This window comes from Fusarium musae, chromosome 7 (genome assembly GCF_019915245.1).
Source record: "Fusarium musae strain F31 chromosome 7, whole genome shotgun sequence".
Lineage (NCBI taxonomy): Eukaryota > Fungi > Ascomycota > Sordariomycetes > Hypocreales > Nectriaceae > Fusarium > Fusarium musae.
The window spans coordinates 2,063,386-2,081,968 of NC_058393.1; the positions used below are offsets into that span (position 1 = coordinate 2,063,386).

At 49.8% G+C, this 18,583-nt stretch overlaps 9 protein-coding genes across 9 annotated transcripts; 5 read left to right on the forward strand and 4 right to left on the reverse strand.

The window, feature by feature from the left end:
• Nucleotides 1-849, forward strand: J7337_009794 (uncharacterized protein; the record flags this gene model as incomplete). Its single annotated transcript, XM_044827389.1, has 2 exons — nt 1-197; nt 255-849. The coding sequence occupies 2 exons, from the start codon at nt 1-3 to the stop codon at nt 847-849; spliced, it is 792 nt and encodes a 263-aa protein (XP_044677983.1).
• A 407-nt stretch (nt 850-1,256) lies between these two features.
• Nucleotides 1,257-3,072, reverse strand: J7337_009795 (uncharacterized protein; the record flags this gene model as incomplete). Its single annotated transcript, XM_044827390.1, has 3 exons — nt 1,257-2,447; nt 2,650-2,702; nt 2,751-3,072. The coding sequence occupies 3 exons, from the start codon at nt 3,070-3,072 to the stop codon at nt 1,257-1,259; spliced, it is 1,566 nt and encodes a 521-aa protein (XP_044677984.1).
• Nucleotides 3,073-4,336: 1,264 nt separating this feature from the next.
• On the reverse strand, nt 4,337-5,188 carry J7337_009796 (uncharacterized protein; the record flags this gene model as incomplete). Its single annotated transcript, XM_044827391.1, is given in 2 exon segments — nt 4,337-5,098; nt 5,114-5,188. 2 exon segments carry the CDS (start codon nt 5,186-5,188, stop codon nt 4,337-4,339), a joined length of 837 nt encoding a protein of 278 aa, XP_044677985.1.
• A 1,999-nt stretch (nt 5,189-7,187) lies between these two features.
• On the forward strand, nt 7,188-8,554 carry J7337_009797 (uncharacterized protein; the record flags this gene model as incomplete). Its single annotated transcript, XM_044827392.1, has 4 exons — nt 7,188-7,196; nt 7,259-7,363; nt 7,413-8,121; nt 8,169-8,554. 4 exons carry the CDS (start codon nt 7,188-7,190, stop codon nt 8,552-8,554), a joined length of 1,209 nt encoding a protein of 402 aa, XP_044677986.1.
• A 181-nt stretch (nt 8,555-8,735) lies between these two features.
• Nucleotides 8,736-12,904, reverse strand: J7337_009798 (uncharacterized protein; the record flags this gene model as incomplete). The annotated part of the gene is made up of 2 exons (XM_044827393.1): nt 8,736-12,577; nt 12,634-12,904. 2 exons carry the CDS (start codon nt 12,902-12,904, stop codon nt 8,736-8,738), a joined length of 4,113 nt encoding a protein of 1,370 aa, XP_044677987.1.
• Nucleotides 12,905-13,868: 964 nt separating this feature from the next.
• Nucleotides 13,869-14,690, forward strand: J7337_009799 (uncharacterized protein; the record flags this gene model as incomplete). Its single annotated transcript, XM_044827394.1, has 1 exon — nt 13,869-14,690. The coding sequence occupies one exon, from the start codon at nt 13,869-13,871 to the stop codon at nt 14,688-14,690; it is 822 nt and encodes a 273-aa protein (XP_044677988.1).
• A 260-nt stretch (nt 14,691-14,950) lies between these two features.
• Nucleotides 14,951-15,450, reverse strand: CRP28 (40S ribosomal protein S23; the record flags this gene model as incomplete). The annotated part of the gene is made up of 2 exons (XM_044827395.1): nt 14,951-15,129; nt 15,192-15,450. The coding sequence occupies 2 exons, from the start codon at nt 15,448-15,450 to the stop codon at nt 14,951-14,953; spliced, it is 438 nt and encodes a 145-aa protein (XP_044677989.1).
• Nucleotides 15,451-16,237: 787 nt separating this feature from the next.
• J7337_009801 (uncharacterized protein) lies at nt 16,238-16,771 on the forward strand (the record flags this gene model as incomplete). Its single annotated transcript, XM_044827396.1, has 1 exon — nt 16,238-16,771. The coding sequence occupies one exon, from the start codon at nt 16,238-16,240 to the stop codon at nt 16,769-16,771; it is 534 nt and encodes a 177-aa protein (XP_044677990.1).
• A 1,000-nt stretch (nt 16,772-17,771) lies between these two features.
• J7337_009802 (uncharacterized protein) lies at nt 17,772-18,118 on the forward strand (the record flags this gene model as incomplete). The annotated part of the gene is made up of 2 exons (XM_044827397.1): nt 17,772-17,956; nt 18,013-18,118. The coding sequence occupies 2 exons, from the start codon at nt 17,772-17,774 to the stop codon at nt 18,116-18,118; spliced, it is 291 nt and encodes a 96-aa protein (XP_044677991.1).
• Between the last annotated feature and the right edge of the window lie 465 nt (nt 18,119-18,583).

Consider the following 18,583-nt stretch of genomic DNA (forward strand, 5'->3'; position numbering starts at 1 on the left):
ATGTCGAGCGCCAATCAACTCTTCCTACTCGCCGACCACATTAAGCTCTCGCTGTTGGAGCGCCAACGGGCCAAGAATCTCAATCTCGAAGGCGACTCGCAAGATGGTCACATCTCACGGTCTTTTGACCAGTTCCGCGATGGTCTGGCCAATCTCCGCGATGAGGAGCAGCGCTTGACTTTTGCCGGCGAAACAGAGTAGGCCCTTCTCTCAAGGTACTAAGCACCATATTCGATGCTGATCTTGTTCCTCAGAGCCGCTACAAGCCTCACAGAATCCATCACATCGCTCCAGAAGCAACTAGACGACCTCACAACTCAATTCCGAGGCCAACCAAATTCCAAAACCGGCGAAACCCTCACTCACCCCAACTCAGAAGAGCTCGCCGATGACTTTGAGCACGCAACATCGACATCTCCAGTCTCGAGGAAGCCAAAGACTGTTCGCTTCAGCGACACTCCACCGTCCCCGTCCGCTGAGCTCTTTGGCCGCTACCGGGATGATCCCTCCGATAGCGCCGGCTACAGAGACGAGGCACAGGGCATGGACAACCAGCAGATTCACCAGTACCACGCCCAGATCCTAGAGCAACAAGATGAGCAGCTCGATCGCCTGGGCGAGTCTATCGGACGCCAGCGCGAGCTTAGCATGCAAATCGGCGACGAGCTCGATAGCCACGTTGCTATGCTCGACGAGGTCGAGGCTGTTACCGATCGTCACCAGAGTCGACTGGATCGTGCAAGTAGAATGCTCGGAAAGGTTGCTCGAGGCGCAAGCGAGAACAAGCAAATGACCACCATCGTGGTTCTCATCATCATTCTTGTCCTGCTCATTGCTATCCTGAAATAAGCCAAATTAGACCATGCTTGTCTCTTCTCTTCTTTCCATTGGATCCGTCTCAAAAAGAAACAGCGGGCTTAGCGCATTGGTTGGAGTTCTCGGAGTCGTTTGCTTGGGCGTTCGCTTTTGTGGCGTCTACCTACCTATCTTACATTTTGTTATGTTTTTTTTCGTGTTCTTTTGCTTCAGTACAACAGTGGGCAGTTGGCCTTTTCTGCGAATTCACTTCCTGTAAATACGCAGCAATACTTGACCAAGTTTAACATAATAGAGATCCGTCAAGGTTCATCGTCTTATCATATTATCATTCTCAGAGTAAAAACTACCTACCAATCCTAAACATAACTTGCAGTCTAGGCAATTCTCCTCAGGTAGAGATTCTCTCAGACAAGGAAAGAAGAGAGAAAGAAAGTAGCTCATCGGATTATGTCTCCTTCTTTGTCAATGCCTTCAAGCCCCTCCAGGATATCGCTTCCTGCTAGAATACCCGTGGCGCCCACGGTCTCGCCTCGTTCTCGCGACCATACTTCATGAAACTTTATGCTCTTGTCACTCGATGCAACAATAATGCACCCTTCCTGGCCTCCTGCTGGTGCGGTTGGGTCATCAGAGGTCGGCCCTCGAGGGTATGAAATGGCATACAAGGCCCGCAGGTCGTCCTCCCAAGGAATTGCTGCAACCTGTTTGCACTCCGGCCAGCTGAAAACGCTCACACGATAGGGGTGTTCCGGTGAAGCGTACCCGAATGTGGCGGCAATTTCTCTGCGCGTTGTGTTCCAGATGAGCGAGGTTACCTGGGCTGACACTGATATCGTTGCAAGAGCTGCTCCGGATGGCGTATGGAAGAAGTGAATGCATTTGTCGTTGGAGCCACCTCCTGTTGCCACCAACTCTCGCCTCCAGGGGCAAAATGCAATGGCTTTCACAGCAGCATCGTGGTTCCAATGATGCTTCGCGATAGCAGGGCCAAGATACCGAATGGTGTCAGTTCCAGTCGGAACTGGCTGTAGCTGTGCCCTGAGCGCCCCCACGGGCATGTCCTCGTCCCCATCGACGCTCAACAGCCGTGTAACTCTTGTCTCAATACCACCATAAGCGCTGCCCGCCTCAATACGCCCTCGGTAACCACTTACCCCAGTGGCTTGCTCCATTCGCCGTCCAGAGACTTGATCAGCATCGAAAAGACAGCAGAGATTGTCGTTTCCACCAGAAGCGAATAGCCGACCATCATATGACCATGCAAGGCCGCATACTTGCTGACAGTGAATATTGCTGATCTTGGCTACTAACGATACTGCACCGGGCCAAGTGTCTTGCGTGACTTCCCAGCCTATCGGCCATTCCACAACGTAGTAGTAGATATTGCCCATCTCATCCCCAACTACCAAGTCCTCGGTCAGAACTTCGACCCCTAGATTCATGGGGTTTTTGGAAGGTCGCAAAGTACAAATTGGGCGCCAGCTCACACAGGAGATAGGAAAGGCCTGGCGAATCTCGAATCGTGGTAGTGTGTCAAAGAGAGATTGGAAAAGCACACTCCCGTTGGAGTGTCCAATCCCAAGCACAGCTTTGCCTCCAGAAGTTGATGAGAAAGCAACCGACGTCAACTAGGTATCGGAGTGTGTTCCATGGATCAGTTGCACGCTTCGAAACTCAGACCAGGCATAAAGAAGGCTCCCCAGACAGACAACAAGAGTTTGTGCGGTGTATGAGTACGCCAGTGGTGAGCAGTAGAAGTCATCCTTTAGATTCGGGGCATCCAGTACTCTGAAGGCCGTTAGCTCAGCTTCTTTGAATACCCAGACTTACCAACCTGAATGGGGCAGCCGGTAGCAGACGCCTCCTCGCTGGCCTAAGAGGAACTGTTTATGGTCAACTATGATTTCAACAGACCAGAACTTTCAACTTACTTGACCACTGCTCTTTGTTTGCCCACTGATATCCGTTCCAACTTGTGTGACTAAAGTCCGCATGAAGACCGTGCTGTTTAAGGCTTCGGGGGATTCGCTGAGCCCGTGCGAACTCGAGGATCTTTCGTACCTGGTCAATGTTGAGAGCCGAAGCGATGCGGCCTTCGTGCTTCTCCTTCTCGACTGACGTGCTGACAAGACTTTCCTGGAAGAGTGTGGGAAACACACGAGCGTTGGTCCCACGTCTGACGAGATGCCCCTGTCCATCATCGGTAGCGATTGCATTAGGTGCAAGACCACCAACCGACCACATGGCTCCCATACTAACTTGACGATCTCCTCCTCGATTCTGTGGTAGTTGGCCAAGAGCTATACCTAGTGATGAACTGGTCAGATGAAAACAAGGAAAAAGTAGTAAAACAGGTTGGATGCCAAACCTCTGTCCAGATGACTGTCATCAACTCGGAAAGGAAAACGGGGATCAGGGTCCATCACACGGCGTTTTAGAACGAATGGATCTGCCGAGGCACTCTTGTCACGCCTCAGACGCTCATCTCTCGATAAGTCCTGGCTTTGCTTTGTTGTTCGGTATCTCTCAGATGACGGGGAAATAGGATCACGTCTCGGGACATATCTGTCTAGATGCTGTATGTTTGGGTCAATGCGTTTGTCTTGGAGGGGAAAGCGTTTGGAGCCTTTCGAGTATAAGAAAGGAGAAATCACATCAGCCTTCCCTTTTGGATGACGCCTTTCTGGTGTTCGTGGAGGCTCGGCCGCGAGTCTTGTTTTGCTCGACCCTGGTGGTTTTTGCTCTTGGTTCTCAAGCGATTCGATTGGAATTTCATCCGGACCTGAACCATCGAAAGAAGGAAAACATCGTTTGCGAAGACTCGTGCAGAGCTCAAAGACTTCATCTGCTGATCCATAGCCTGAGTCCGGCGAGCTTATCGACTGACAAGATAAGTCTGTCCCGCTAGTTCTTGGAAGTAGTCGAGGACGTCGAGGTGCCTGTCGAAACATGCTTGTCTATGTCGACTTTTCGACGAGTTCCAGATGTATGGCCCCTGAAAGTCGGGGACATGAAGAAAAGAATGAACTGTTGTACGATAACCTGAACAATACTGCCACGATAGACAGAACTTTCTCTCGGCGAAATTACCTACCTTGTGAGATGATGAGTTTTATTGATGCTTGGAAGAAGAATTCCGTAGGGAAGAGAGGTAAAGGTGAAGTGAGGATGTAGAGGGAGTTTGGGTGGAGGGGAAGGAGTCATGCCAGATGCACCTAATATCTTGCCCTGCCTTGGCTGATTACCGATTGGAAGTCGTAGAATTGGCAGTAGTTACTTAGAATTCCCCAATAGATTAAACCTTGAGGCAATCACGATATTGCTGCTCCGTGGCCTTATGACGTGCCTGTGCGAAGATAAAGATTCTACATCTTTCAGGCATGATAAGGAGCCATATGATCTTGGTAACGCATATTATAAAATTATTTAATAGGTATTCAATAATCAGTAATGTTTCGAGCTAAGGACCTCATGACTCGCCCAAACTCCTTGGCGAATCTTATAAAGACGAGCCAGCTCAGATATAGTCCTCACCCATCTTTGTCGCAATGTTTTCAAAGTACGAATTCTTGTAATCCAGCCAGCTCGGCGTCGTTTCTAGGCTTCCCAAGGCGCGGTAGCTTGTGCCGATAAGGGAGCCATCTCCCTGCTTGTCCGCAGAAGCCTCCCAGAACATGCTTCCGCCAAGACCATAGTCCAGCACGTATGCTGCCTTCTGCTCAACCACGCTCGGAGTGTCGTAGGAGATTAATTCGCGGCTTCTCTCATCGTAACTGAAAGAAGCATGGGCTATTGGGCCGTATATGATTGTGGCTCCTGCCTTGGGAAGTGCCTTGTAATCCCAGACGCCAGGTTCCCCCCAGGAGCCTTTCCCAACACTATGGAACGTCTTTCCGAGGCCCGAGTTATTTTCAAAGGAGCGGCCGAAGACAGGTATGCCGAGGACAATCTTTTCAGCGCGTCCCCCGGATCTGAGATAGTGCATGATAGCATAGTGCGTATTGATCGCTGTTTCGAAGCTTTCGTTGAGGGTGTAGTCGAGATTGAGCTGTGTGACAGGACGTTTATACGGAAAGAGGTTGGCGTTATGACCACTGATGTGATCCCAGCTTCCAGAGTAGTCATAAGCCATGAGGTTGATATGGTCAACGATGTCGCCCATATGCTTCAGTTGAAGCTTTAAGTAATGCTCAGGAGCAGCCGGGGCGGCAATGGACAGTAAAAAGTGATGGCCCGAGGCGTAGTTTCTCGCATGTGCGTCGAGCTCAATCCGTATAGCCTAAAGGAGGGAAACTAAATTAGCAGCATCGATTTCATCATCCGGATACTCCCAGTCGATATCGATACCGTCGAAACCCCAATTCCACATCAGGGAGACCGAGGTCGAGGCGAATCTGGCACGGGTGTCAGGTGTGCTTGCGGCAGAGCTGAAGTTCGCAGACCCGGCCCCCGACCCGCCGATGGAAAGCAGAGTCTTGAGATGACGATTGGATTCTTTCAGGAGGAAAAGTTGCTTCACACATCCGTAGGCATTTCTTTTGGTCCCATCGTAGCCTATTCTCTCGTAAGCTATGAAGTTAAGGTTAGGAAGGTAGACTCACTGTCTCCCTTAAGTTGTACTGTGTAGTCGGCATATTCGTCTTTGGAGTATCTCGTGTCTGTTTAGCCTAATGGGGGTATTTAGGTCATGCTGCGTTCCACTTACATTGTTCCGTCGGTTTCGACACCCAAGAATGCGTAGAGTACGTGAGAGATGTGGGATGCATTCATATCCTAAGGGTAAAAGCCTTGCTCATGGATGCCCCTGAGAGTGTCAACAGAGTGCTATGCTTGATAAAGCAATGTCGCAAACCAGTTGATGAAGTAGGCAGCGTTCACATGTCCTCTTGGGTTATATTGTTGTGATCGGAGAGAATGATGAGGACGGGATGCATGGCACGGCCGGGCTGCGAAAAGAATGGCAAAAACCGCCAGGCGGTGGAGAAACGACAGCATGATTCGCCTTGATTGATGAGAAAGCTGAATATCAGTATTTGTAAAGAATCAATGCTGGAGATGAAAGGAGAAAATCTTATTGACTGTATTGAGAACTGGGAGGCAGGTTAGTTTATGAAGAGCGAGGCGGCAGAGGACTAACTCTGAGGGAAGGAACAGTCGAGGTACCATTCCCAGACTCACATTACGAAAGGAAGGTACCTACAACTGGCACAGATACTGAAGTGCTTGTCTCCCCTACCTACCTACCTTAGGTATAGGTAGTACCTTAGTATTGTAGGTAGGTGGCTCTAGGTATTGTTGTATTCTACTGAAGCATCGTGCAAGGGTGCGTAGGTTATCACACTGATTTGATGTCTCTGTAACTCGAACATAATGACTCGGGCAGGACAAGTTTCGGTATCACATGGACGTTGTGTAAAGTTTCCATCGACGATATTGCACTACAATATCTATTGAAGTACCTGGGTAAGTAGGTACTAGGTAATATGAATTTATTTAAGGACCTGTTATGGTGTAGTCCTTGCTATTATACCTCTCAGCCAGAACTAAGGCATTATACATTCTTTTGTCATATATAGTATTTCCTAAGGTAAACAATAAGCCTTTGCAGCTACCTAGGTACTCAACTATAGCAGTCCTTTGTCGTGTCTTTGGTGTAGAGTTATGATAGACATTAGTTGTACCCGTTTCCCTCATTTTCCACATCTATACTATATGCTTCGTGCCAGGAACGACCTTGAGCCGCACGAAGCCCAACACAATACGGTTGCATCGTGCATCGTGATCTAAATATAACATTCAAGCTTCATGGCTCACATAGGCTCGGTCTGCAGCTACATATTGTTTTCGTTTGCACCCGATCACCAAATCATATGTTTCCCTCGTACGACTCCTCACTCCGAGATTAATCACTCAATTACGATTAAGTTGTGACAAAGAGCCATCGATAGATATTTCTTGTACTCTTCTGTTGGACTATGGCCCCTTGGTTTCTCCCCTTGAGATTTATCATAAGCTCTGTACGTATAGTTGCGGTGACGCTTATTTTGTCAGCTTCCTGATATAATTTTGAGGCTAGTAAGTATACTATTCTCTCAAGCCAACTGATAAATGATTGAACATAAATAACGATGTCGGTAAATCGGACCTTGTGAGTCATTTAACGTCTGTTGCAGCTCCGAGCTGGGTTTCTGAATAGGTAAGCCAAGGATATCGGAGCAATAAGATATTAACATTCCACATCACGCTACCCTACACTCTTACGCGGGGTCATATCGTCCAGCTCGGCATTTAAACATCCACAAGCCTTCACAAACCCATTGCGAGCAACGATCAAGGCTAGACAAGTCAATAAGCCGAGGCTCTTCAGAATGACCAGTGTTAGTCTCAACCCCCCAACAAACTAGTCCACCGTAACTGATGCTGATCCCAAGGCCTGCAGCATGGCATAGCCCGCGCTGTGCGGTCACGGACAGAAGAACAGCGCCAGCAGGATCTCGTCAAGATCCAAAAATACCGTGGTCTCGAGGACGATATACGCCAAAAGGTCAGTTCTAGCCGAAAATGCAAGGGTCTTATTTCTCACGCATATGCAGATATCCGACAACAACTATGGTACCGAAACATTCCAGCTTACCTCCAAGCTACTACGCCTCAACCCCGAATACTACACGATATGGAACGCCCGCAGGCGCTGTCTAATCTATGGCTTATTGTCCAAACCCTCGGCTGGATCGCCGCTCTCGAAGGAGTCGCAGAATACCTCAGCGATAGACACTCACACAGCCTCTTCCGACGGTTCGTTGCCCTCCTCCTCGACCGAGATCCCGCCACGCCCCAGCCTCCCGACAGCTGGGAAGACTGGTACAACGACTGATAGCGATGCCGATACCGACGTGATACGCTCCGAACTGGGCTTCACTGTTCCTCTGCTGATGGAATTCCCCAAGTGCTACTGGATATGGAATTATCGACTATGGACGCTTGACCGTGCCATCGAAAGACTTGATGTATCCATAGCTCGGCGCATTTGGGAAGAGGAGCTAGGTCTTGTCAGCAAGATGCTCACCAAAGATCGAAGGAACTTCCACGCCTGGGGCTACCGTCGCCACGTTGTCGCGCAGCTCGAGAGCTCCGTGCTCAACGGGCAGAGCTTGGTAGAGCTCGAGTTTGAGTATACAACCAAAAAAATCCATGAGGATTTGTCCAATTTCTCAGCATGGCATAACCGAAGTCAGCTCATTACAAGACTTTTGAATGAGCGCAAAGCAGACGACGCGTCTCGCAAAGATTTACTGAACAAAGGTTGGGTTTGTCCTGCACTATATTGAACAATCGCTAATCTGGATTAGAAATCGAGATTATTCGCGAAGCGCTGAATGTTGGACCGGAAGACCAGTCCTTATGGTACTATCATCAGTTCCTAGTATTGAACCTCGCAAATTCTTCATCAAGCCGCCAAATAGCGCCAAATCTGACGATGGAGGAGCGCAAGTCATACATTGACGATGAAATAACCGAAATCAAGGATCTACTACAAGACTACAAGGACATAAAATGGATTTACGAGGCTCTCATTGAGTACGCAATCGCATTGAGCCAGCTCACGGGGCAGCCATTCGAGCCCCGGAGTCGAAGTGATGTGACATCTTGGTTACAGATTCTCAGGAAATTAGACCCTAAACGAAACGGACGATGGAGTAATTTGGAAAAAGACTTGGGCTTATCACAGACATGATTCTGAACCTATTAACTATCTAATATATGTATACCATACGCCATTAGACCATGATGTAGCGATGAATTCGTTGATAACTCCTATCGACCGAAAATTTGTGGACGCAAATGTTTTAAAGTCCTCCATCATTAGTATCAATGTGCGCATTAAATGAAAACCTCTTACACGCTCTATTGAATCTTCAATGCCCCCTTCCACTACCTCTCGGTCTACCTCTACCTCTGCCTCGACCTCGCCCACCCCCTCGGCCTCCACGGCCAGCGCCACGTCTTGCCGGAATATCCCCGTCGCTACCAGAATCTGATACTGAAGCACTCATATCTGCTTCCGAATCTGTATCGCCAATCCTGACGACTGTCGGTTGTGGAGGTCGCCGGGCTGGAGGTGGTGGCGAAGGGCTGCGCGAGCTTTCGTCACGGGCCGAGGATTGAGAGGGTGATTTGCTACCGAGATATTCACTGTGCTGACTCGGACTACGAGCAGCCTCCTTCGGCTCATCCATTACCGCCAGAGGAGCCTTGTAGGTTGGCGCGGGTGTGGATGCCCCTGATTGTGCTGCAGTCGCATTGGCCGAGGCAGTTGTAGATTTGCGTTTGCCTATCTTGAACTTCTTCCCCTTAAGTGCCATTCGTTCAGCCATAGACATAAGCTGCGTTCCTCCGTTGCCCGATCTGGGCGGCGGCGGCGGGGACACAGAATCCCGAGCAGATCCATTATCAATACCCTCTGATCGTCGAGTACGGCGAGCACTTCGCGAGACTCGATCCTCAGGGTTGCCCGATGTTGAGCGGACGTCTACTTCTGAAGGGTCTACAGCAGATGACCGCGCTGCAATGGTGGCTACCTCAGACTTTTTAGGCCTTCCTCGACGTCGGGGTTGGGGTTGAGGAGGTTCTGCTGTAGCCTCCAAAGGGGCCGTACGGAGCTCGGCAACTAGCTGTGCCTCGAGTTCATCAACCATTCTGCTGTGATCGACGTCACTGTCTTCGCCTTGGTCTTGGATGGACTCGTCAGCGAATGCGTTTGAATCATCCGCGGCTAAAACTTGAGACAAGCGTGACTTTCGAGGTCGACCCTTGGGCCAACCTCTCTGGCCGCCTGTTGGCTTCTTGGAAGAACTAGCTGGCGTAGATTGGGAAGTAGCAGATTTAGCCTTAGGGGGACGACCACGACGTTTAGAGGGAGTCTTGTTCTCAAGGGCAGACTCAGGGTCTTTTTCAATGGATGGTTGTGGTGCGGGGGATGATGTTCCGAACAAGGCACGAACTGCGTCAACAGCCATGTCGACAGCCGACTTCTTCTCCCCCTGTGCGCCAACAACGGATGTTCTGGGCTTTGTTGCTTGCGTGCGCTCTTCTTCGAACTCGTCTGAGTCGACATCCGCCTCCACGTATGATGCTATGGGTTTGGCGTGTCGAAGTTCGGGCTCATTTGCATCAAACAGCAGCTGACCCCGTTTCTTAGATGGGACTGGAGCCGGGGTCTCATCTGGCGTGTTCTGGGCGCCGTCTGTTCCCGTGTCTTGTGCAGTACTAGGGTCCCTTGTATCTTGGTCCGGCTGATCCATGACAGCCTCAGGGGCAGCTGGCGGCCCATTGAACAGCGCAGGGTCCATGCTATCCAGAAAATCTGCTTCTGGCTCTGCCGCGAGACGAGGTTTCTTGTGGTGGGACTTGCCAACAACAAAATCGGGATCCTCGTTTTCTCGCTTGGCCTTTCTCTTGGCTGCGCGAATAGACTTTTTGACGAACTCAGGGATATCTGGCTCGGACGGTCGCATGGCTTCCTCAGATGAAGCCTGAAAAGGATCAAAGAGAATCTTGTCGGGTGTATCGTCTGGTTCATAGTATCCCATACCAATGCGCTGTCGTGCCACCAGTGAAGGATCAGGGTAGAGGGAGGCATCGGCGTCTTCAGCCTGTGACATATCCATCGTCATGGACTGATCGGCCCGTCCAGCATTCTCTTCGTGGTAATGTGGATATGGTCCTTCCATGGTGTTATCAGCCATAGACTGGTCGCCTTGACCAAGAACATGACTTTGATCTCCGTAGCCGTTCATGCCAGGTACGTGCATACCGCCAGGAGGATCATGCTCTGCATCTTGCATGGAGCCATCTGCTTCATCCTGCTCGGTAATATCTTGTGCCTTGGCATTGTCGGCCTGCTCTCTTAACCGCTTCATCCTTCTGCTGTCCTTGCTGCGACTTTCTTCTCCAGCAGCCTTCAACCACGAGAGGTTGTGGACTCGGAAGTCAACAAGTGCTTCCACACTTCGATCATCGGCAATCGGGCGGGTATCATGTCCCAGCAGAGTATTCTTTGGCGTGTAGGGGTCTGTATGTCCTTGGCGGCGACAGTGGCCACAATTGCATATACCTAAGCACTTCGGACATTGCCATTGCTCATCCTCAAGCACTTTCTGTGGCAGCATATCAAAGGCTCGGTAAAGAACGCCATAACAATAGGATTCAGTGCAGCCAGGGTTGGTGCACTGGTGTACTCGGTAGGCATAATCCTTGTGACAACAGACGTGGCATCGCCTAAGCTCCCCCTTCTTCTTCTTGCGTTTGTACTTCTTCTTTGGTTTTCCTTCGCCATCGACCTCGGGCTCTGACTCGCTTGGCGTAATTTCACGTTCTGGCTGAGTGATGTCCTTCCAGGGTCGTCTTCTTAAGGCCTCCTGACAAATTTGTGCCAGTGACTTCTTTCCTGAACGCTGCCTGACAATCTCTAAGGGCTGAGGCGAGGTTTCAAAGTCAACAAATCCGTCGTTCTTGATAATCATTGAACGCCAATCCTCATAATTGTTGACCAAGTCGGCCCAAGGCCATTGCTCACACCATTGGAGACCCGAAAGGCAGGCACAAGACCGTCCCATGGCGTAGCATTCCATACAAACGTCATAAGTATCCTCATCGCCGTTCATCAGGGTCCGAGTACAATGCTTGCATGTCAAAAACCGGTTGAAGATATTCGAACGGCAGTATGAGCATGTGATGCACGAGTCAAACTCGATGAACTCGACGTCCTTCTCCTTGTGTGCGAACATTTCATCAATGAGAATCTCAGTAAACAGACTGAATAGCTTTTTGAAGTCACCTGCGAGCTGCCTAGCACGAGGTGAGCTCCTGAGAATGTCTTGACCAAGTCCTATGAAACTCATCGATGTCATCTCTGCATCCTCCTCCAGTTTCTGAAGTCGGCGATAGTACTTCTGTAAAGTGAAGAAAATGATGGCCTTGTTCTTGTACTGTTCGTCGCGACAGACAAGACGAGCCTTCGGCAGGGCTTCGTGCAACGCCAACTCTAGGGTCTCGGCAGTCGTCCGATTCCATGCTACTTTTATGGTTCGAGTACCACGATTCCAAACTTGATGTGCTGCCAAGGGTGGAATGAGGATAAAGTCGCCGACTCGCTGTTCAACGACATAGACGTCGAAAGGTGCTTTCTTCCACGCATTGATTTGAGCAAAGTGTTTCTCAATCTCAATATCGTGTCCCAACATGGAGAGAAAGTATTCTCGAACGACCTCGCGATCCTTGCTTTCCGTCATGAACCAGATAGAGCTTCCTGGTTTCTCGCCCTTGTCGCCCTCTGATGCTTCTACCATGATATTTTGGCCTAACGATGCACACATCTCACGATGAGCTGGGGTAAATGTGCCTTCGTGTCCAATGTAGCACATAAGATTTTGGGCTCGCATTTCTTCTGGTAAGCTGGACATCAAATCACCAGCTGGTGCTGCAGAAGCCTCGTCGCGGAAGGCATCTTCCTTTTGTTGCGAGCCACCGGCTTCGCTGGTGTTCTCATTTAGGTAGAATAGGTTCGGATGAATGACTTTTTGTAGTGCATCATGCCACTCAGGAGGGCAGTCTATATCTTTCAAGTAAAGGCGCTGACGGCGCTCGTCTCTGAAATTTGTAGGTGTCCATTGATTCGCCAGTTGTCGCATTGATCGTAGGTAATGTCCCATCGTCATGGGAATATCCGAACCCGCATTGATGTCTCTCACATTCTCCTCTGATCAACCTAGGGTTAGTATGCTTTCGATGGTCATCTGGAGAAGATTGACCTACGTTGCTTATTATACGTCTCCTCCAGCCAGCGGACATCGAAAAGTCCCTTTGGTAGAACATCATCCCATCCATCGATGACCAGGGGTTTACCGCCAGCGATGACGTGAATTAACACCAGCTTCTCAAACTCCTGTTGTCCAAGATTGCGTATTTGGGTTCTTGATACGCGCTGAACCCACTTGAAATTCGGGGTCTTGTCGACCAAGCCATACAAATCTAGATCAGGCGGGATAGGATCGAATTTGGCCTGCGGGTGCAGCGAAGTCGGCATCTCGTCGAGCTTCGAGAATGATACGCGCGAAGCTGTAGTGGGGTTTCGCTCGAGAAAGGGAGATCGTCGGTCGCAAAGAACGGGAAGTCTCAAAAATTCGTATGCGAAATCAGGCCGAAAAGCCGTTCGTTTCGCAAATCGCCCCCATTCAGTAGGAAAATAGCGACAATGATACCATAAAAGGCGATGGTTCTTTTGGGGGAGGCTACAAATCCTAGGCGAATGGATGAAGGCGCGTTGGAAGCTTAGGCATTGGATTGTACAATGCGCAACCAATCAAAGGTGCTTACGCAGAAGCTGAGAGCCGGCCTAAGTGCACGTGATGCACCACTTGCCGATCTCGCGCTAACTAACAAGCTCAGCCAGTTCGCTCCACTGATACGTGAGCTTTGGGTGACAAGGATCCTAGAGTTTATAAGATTCATATTTTTGGATCGAGAATTTTCGACTTGAACTCTGGTAAGCTGCCATTGTGGTCTGACGTGACCAAAGCTGTTCTAAAGAGCTTCGTAGTAAGTTAAATACGAAATCTTTATTCATAGTTCAAATTCTCATGATCCTAGTAGGACTGTAAACTGTGTATCTTATGAGATTAAGTGCGCTCCCCCGGGCTTCGGTCTGGGCTCAATGTCGAGGAATTTCAGATCGTGCTCTGAAAGTACCAAGACAACCGCAGACGCGGCCTTCGCTCATTCGTGCTTGCAAAGGCTTGAGGCAACCATGGCATAATAATCAGCGAGTAGTTGGGTTTCACGAGGCCAAACCTCGATCTTTGCCCCCGGCCACCCAGGATTTGGACTCACCATCACCCTACAAACCACCTGAGACAGGACTGTTGTCGAAACTCCCAGCCTCATGGGTTCCTTATGCTGAGCTGATTCGACTTGACAAGCCTGCTGGAACCTATTATCTGTTCTTCCCATGTTTCTTTTCTACTCTCATGGCTGCCCCAATAGCTATGCCAATGGCGACTCCAGGCTCTGTCATTGGAACATCACTCCTTTTCTTCTCTGGAGCTCTCATCATGAGAGGTGCTGGATGTACTATCAATGATCTATGGGACCGCAACCTCGATCCTCATGTCTCAAGAACTCGACTCAGGCCGATTGCTCGTGGTGCGATCACACCGTTCAAGGGACTTGTTTACACCGGGGTTCAGCTGTTTGCCGGGCTTGGGATATTGCTCCAATTTCCCTTGCCTTGCCTCTTTTACGGCGTCCCCAGCTTGCTCTTGGTAGCCAGCTATCCTTTGGCCAAGAGAGTTACTTATTACCCTCAAGCAGTTCTCGGCTTCACCTTCTCGTGGGGCGCTATTATGGGTTTCCCGGCTCTTGGAATCGACCTGCTGTCACATACCCCAGCCTTGACTGCTGCAGCCTGCCTATATGCTTCAAATATTGCATGGACAATATTATACGACATGATATATGCTCATATGGACATTAAGGACGACGTGAATGCGGGAATCAAGAGCATTGCACTGAAGCATGATGCTGAGACTAAGCAAGTGTTGACTGGCTTGGCTGCCGTACAAATCTCTCTTTTGGCTGCGGCCGGATTTGCAGCCGGTGCTGGTCCCGCGTTCTTTATTGGAAGCTGTGGAGGAGCTATGGCCACGCTTGGTATTATGATCAAGCGAGTCAATCTCAAAGATGTCAAGGATTGTTGGTGGTGGTTCATCAACGGGTGCTGGATCACCGGTGGCGTGATCAGCCTGGGCCTAGCTGCGGACTACACTCTCAGATATGTCCAGGGACCTGAGGACGACACCAAGTTAGAGAACTGAATGCCGGAAGGTATGAAGCATGTAAAACAATTGTACAATAATGTCATCATATATGGAGATATGGGTTCAGACCCCAAAGATTCCACCTCACGCGGCGTGCACATCGTTGTTTTGTTCGTCGAAGACTTTGTGATCTATTTTCCCTTTTTTCAGACCTCGTCTCCCATGATCAGATCCCTAACCAGTAATGCCGATGCAAGCAATCCGAATAGACTCCACGTGTCGAAATATGACTTTGTTTCCATCCGCGAGCCCTTCGCTTAAGAACGGGGCTTCTCCTTCTTCTCCTTCCACAGAGCGAGCAGGCCGACACCAGAGACCTTGACGACCTTGAATCGAACACCGGGAATATCACCCTTGGCCTTGCCCTTGCGACCGAAACCAGCCAGGAGGACCTCGTCGTTCTCGTCCACGAAGTTCAAGCAACCGTCATTGGGAACTAGAAATCAATGTTAGTTGGGTTGGCCCTTCATCTCTCATAGCATCTGGGATTCGTCGTACCGAAGGCAGTGACCTTCTTTCCGTTCTTGATGAGCTGAACACGGACACACTTTCGGATAGCGGAGTTGGGCTGCTTGGCCTCGACACCGACCTTCTCGAGGACGATGCCCTTGGCGTGTGAGGAACCACCGAAGGGAGAGGACTTATAGGCGGTACCGAGGGCACGCTTCTTGTAGGCGAGATCGGCCCATTTCTGGTCCTTTCGGTTCGTTCGCAGCTTGCGTGCGGCGTTAAGACCACGGGGTTTGCCTCCAGCCATTTTTGCTTCAGAGAAACTCGTTAGTCGATTGTCGATTCGAAAAGCTCGAGCGCGATCGTGCAGAGCCGAGGGGATGTCTGTGTGTTGGGTTGTATGGCTAGTACCTACCGGATCTGTCTGTGTATCGACGACGGGATGGTGATGTTAATTTGCGGAGGCGACGAAAACTTGGGGAGGAACGGCCAACGAAAATTCCAGGTAGGGTTTGGTGGCCCTAGGAAGAAGGTGCGACCTGTGTGCACAAGAGGCAGGCGACAGATCACGTGGTGCCATGTACTGCCCCACATAAACTCTGCGATGAGTTTGTGGACTGATCATCAACGGAAGTTCGAGTTGCGGGTCGCACAGTAATAGCTGGGCTCATCAACGCTCTTTACACTGTCTTCAACCTCCCTCAGCATTGGCATCAAGTGCGTCAATGCTCAATTGATATCGGTCTGGAATGAAGCAAACTGTATTATTCTTATTGTACATATTATTACCAGCCAATCGAGAGGTCTCGTAGGTCATTATGTCACATCTAACACGACCGCTAAGCCGGCAACGAGATCCTCCTCCCTCTTTATTCCTTCACCCATCTCCGTCAGCATCAAATGTCTCCTTATCAAATGCACCGCCGCCAACCGTCCCTTTCATAGGACAGTCAAACTTGCGGCCTAACGCCGAACGTGCTCCATCTGTTAGATCTGGACGATCCGGGGCTGTGGCCTCTCATCACCGAGCTGGACTATTTCCAGCAGAAAGCACACGCGCGACAGGTGACCGTACTGACCTCTTATGGTCCGAAATGCAAGCAACATTGGAAGAAGTCGAGCTCTCAGCTTCTGGGGGCACTCACGTGTTTGGCCCAGATCATGACCGTAAGCTGGCTGACCTGAGAGCCGCTCAAATTGCCCTTGCTCAAGCCTGGGCCAGAAGCGAAGCAGATGATGTTATAGACACAGCCCAGCTCGAAACTGTGGGGTCTGTAACTGGATCTGAAGTCCGAAACATGAAGGGTGCGCTCGGCGATACCTCCAAGCCTGGACCTGATGGCACAGAGAAGAGTGCCGTTGGAAGCAGCAGTATATCACGACCCAACAGTAGCGGCACGGGAGTTGAGAGACTCGGTCACAAGCTCGAAGAAGAGACGGAAGTGGATATCCTCCTCGCAAGGAAACGACGAGAAGCCAATGATCGATATTTCCAGAGGGTCAATCAAGGAGTGATCGACGTTGTAACCCGGCTTGAAGATGTCGCAGTGGCCATGAGAGCTGTTGAACAGGAAAGCAAGGAAGTTTGGAGCGAGAACGACAGTGTTCCTGGTGCTTCGAGGACGTGATCGTGTCGTACAGGTGATTTCGGCATTTCCAGCTCGGCGTTGCCAGGAGTTAAGGCGATATTTACTCGGCATTTATGGCGTTTCACAATTTCGAGACAAACTCTTGGGGTATTTTTAAACATGTTTCTTTTCTAGAATATTGTCATATCAAGAATATTTTGTTGTCGTTGACATGTTCTTGAATCCTATTCGGTAGAGAAGATCTTCGTGACTTCGACTTACACCAAGATAGGATGTGGAGAGTGGAGGAGAAGACCAGCTACCAATCAGTTCGATGACGACAAGAGAGCTGTCCAGATACAAACTCCGTCATCGCTGCGCTCTGATATGATATCCGCAAAGACTATCTTAGTTATTAACTCAGAGAATTGACTTAAAAAGTACCACTGGATGTCTTGCATTGTGATTGCAGGCTCACGAGAGGCTGAGGAAACGTCATTGCTTGGCTGTCTCTCGACACATTTGAGACCGAAAGAGTTGAGATTCTCGGCATATGAAGAAGGAGACAATAATCAATCCCGAACTCATGATTTCTTGTCCTGCCATTTACGTCGTTTTCCGTCTATTGGCCGTTTCCGTAGTTGAACAATTGTCTTGCCTACCTACCTTAGTTCAGGTACCCTCGTTCTCGACAACGCGATTGGAAGAGTGGAGTGGACGACCTGCCCGATTAGGTTATTGGCCAGCCCGCCATGTGGCACACTGCTTTAAACTCGCTTCAGTGGAGTGATCTGATCTGGCACATGGTCACTGGGCTTCGATTCCTTCCAGTGAGTGCAGTGCGTCAGGCCAGGCAGGACGGGGTACCTTCGGATCTTCCGCCCCCAACTCGCCCAGGCCATATAAAGTCTCAGCCCATCCCCATCACCCTCTGCATTGACGCCACGAGCATTCGAGCATCATCTAACGCAATCAATATCGACTAAGCCTTCATCGCAACAATCGCCGCATCCATCATCAACGAACCTCTATCAACTTTATCGTCGATACCGCTATCAACATGAGATTCCTCCCCTTTGTCGCCGCCGCTCTCGCGGTTGTCCCAGGCGCCCTTGCTGTTGATCAAAAGAAGTCGGCTATCGTCTGGTTCGAGGACGAGTCTACCCCCGACAACATCGTCGATGAGTGCAAGAACGCCCTCATCAAGGCTGGCGGAAAGATCACTCATGTTTACTCCATCATCAAGTGCGCATCCTCCGCCTTTTGGCACTATGACAGTTCGATACTAACTAGTTGACTAGGGGCTTCTCCGTCATCGCACCCGAGAAGGCGCTCGAGATCGTTCAAGTCAACCACGAGAACCATCAGATTCGGGTTGAGAAGGACGAGGTTGTTACAACGGACTAGAGGTGCTAGAGGTAATACGAAGATGACGATACAAAGACGATGGGATAACGGCATGCCTTTGAAGTGAATCGACCGCGGTTTCGCGGCAGTATTGGGATAGTGATATCCTTTGTTTGGGCGTTATAGGATAGGAGCCTCGGTATTGCCTAGAAGAGAACACTCGTTATGATATTCAATGAGCTCATTATTATCACAAAACGTTCCCCTAGTGGAATAGAACTTTCGTTATTCAACATTTCTTCCGCGGCTGCTTGTGATGCTAGCCCTATAAATAGTCATCAACTCGAAACACATGCTCATCAGCTGTCAGTGCGAAATACACCAGTACAGCTCCACCAAGGTTGATAACACGGAAGTGACAGAACCCAACCTTTTTGGCCTATTCCTCTGGAGTGCTATATTGGTAGCGCCTTCATGAACCCTTGTTCTATTGGTGTGCTGATGTGTTCATTCTATGATCCTTTA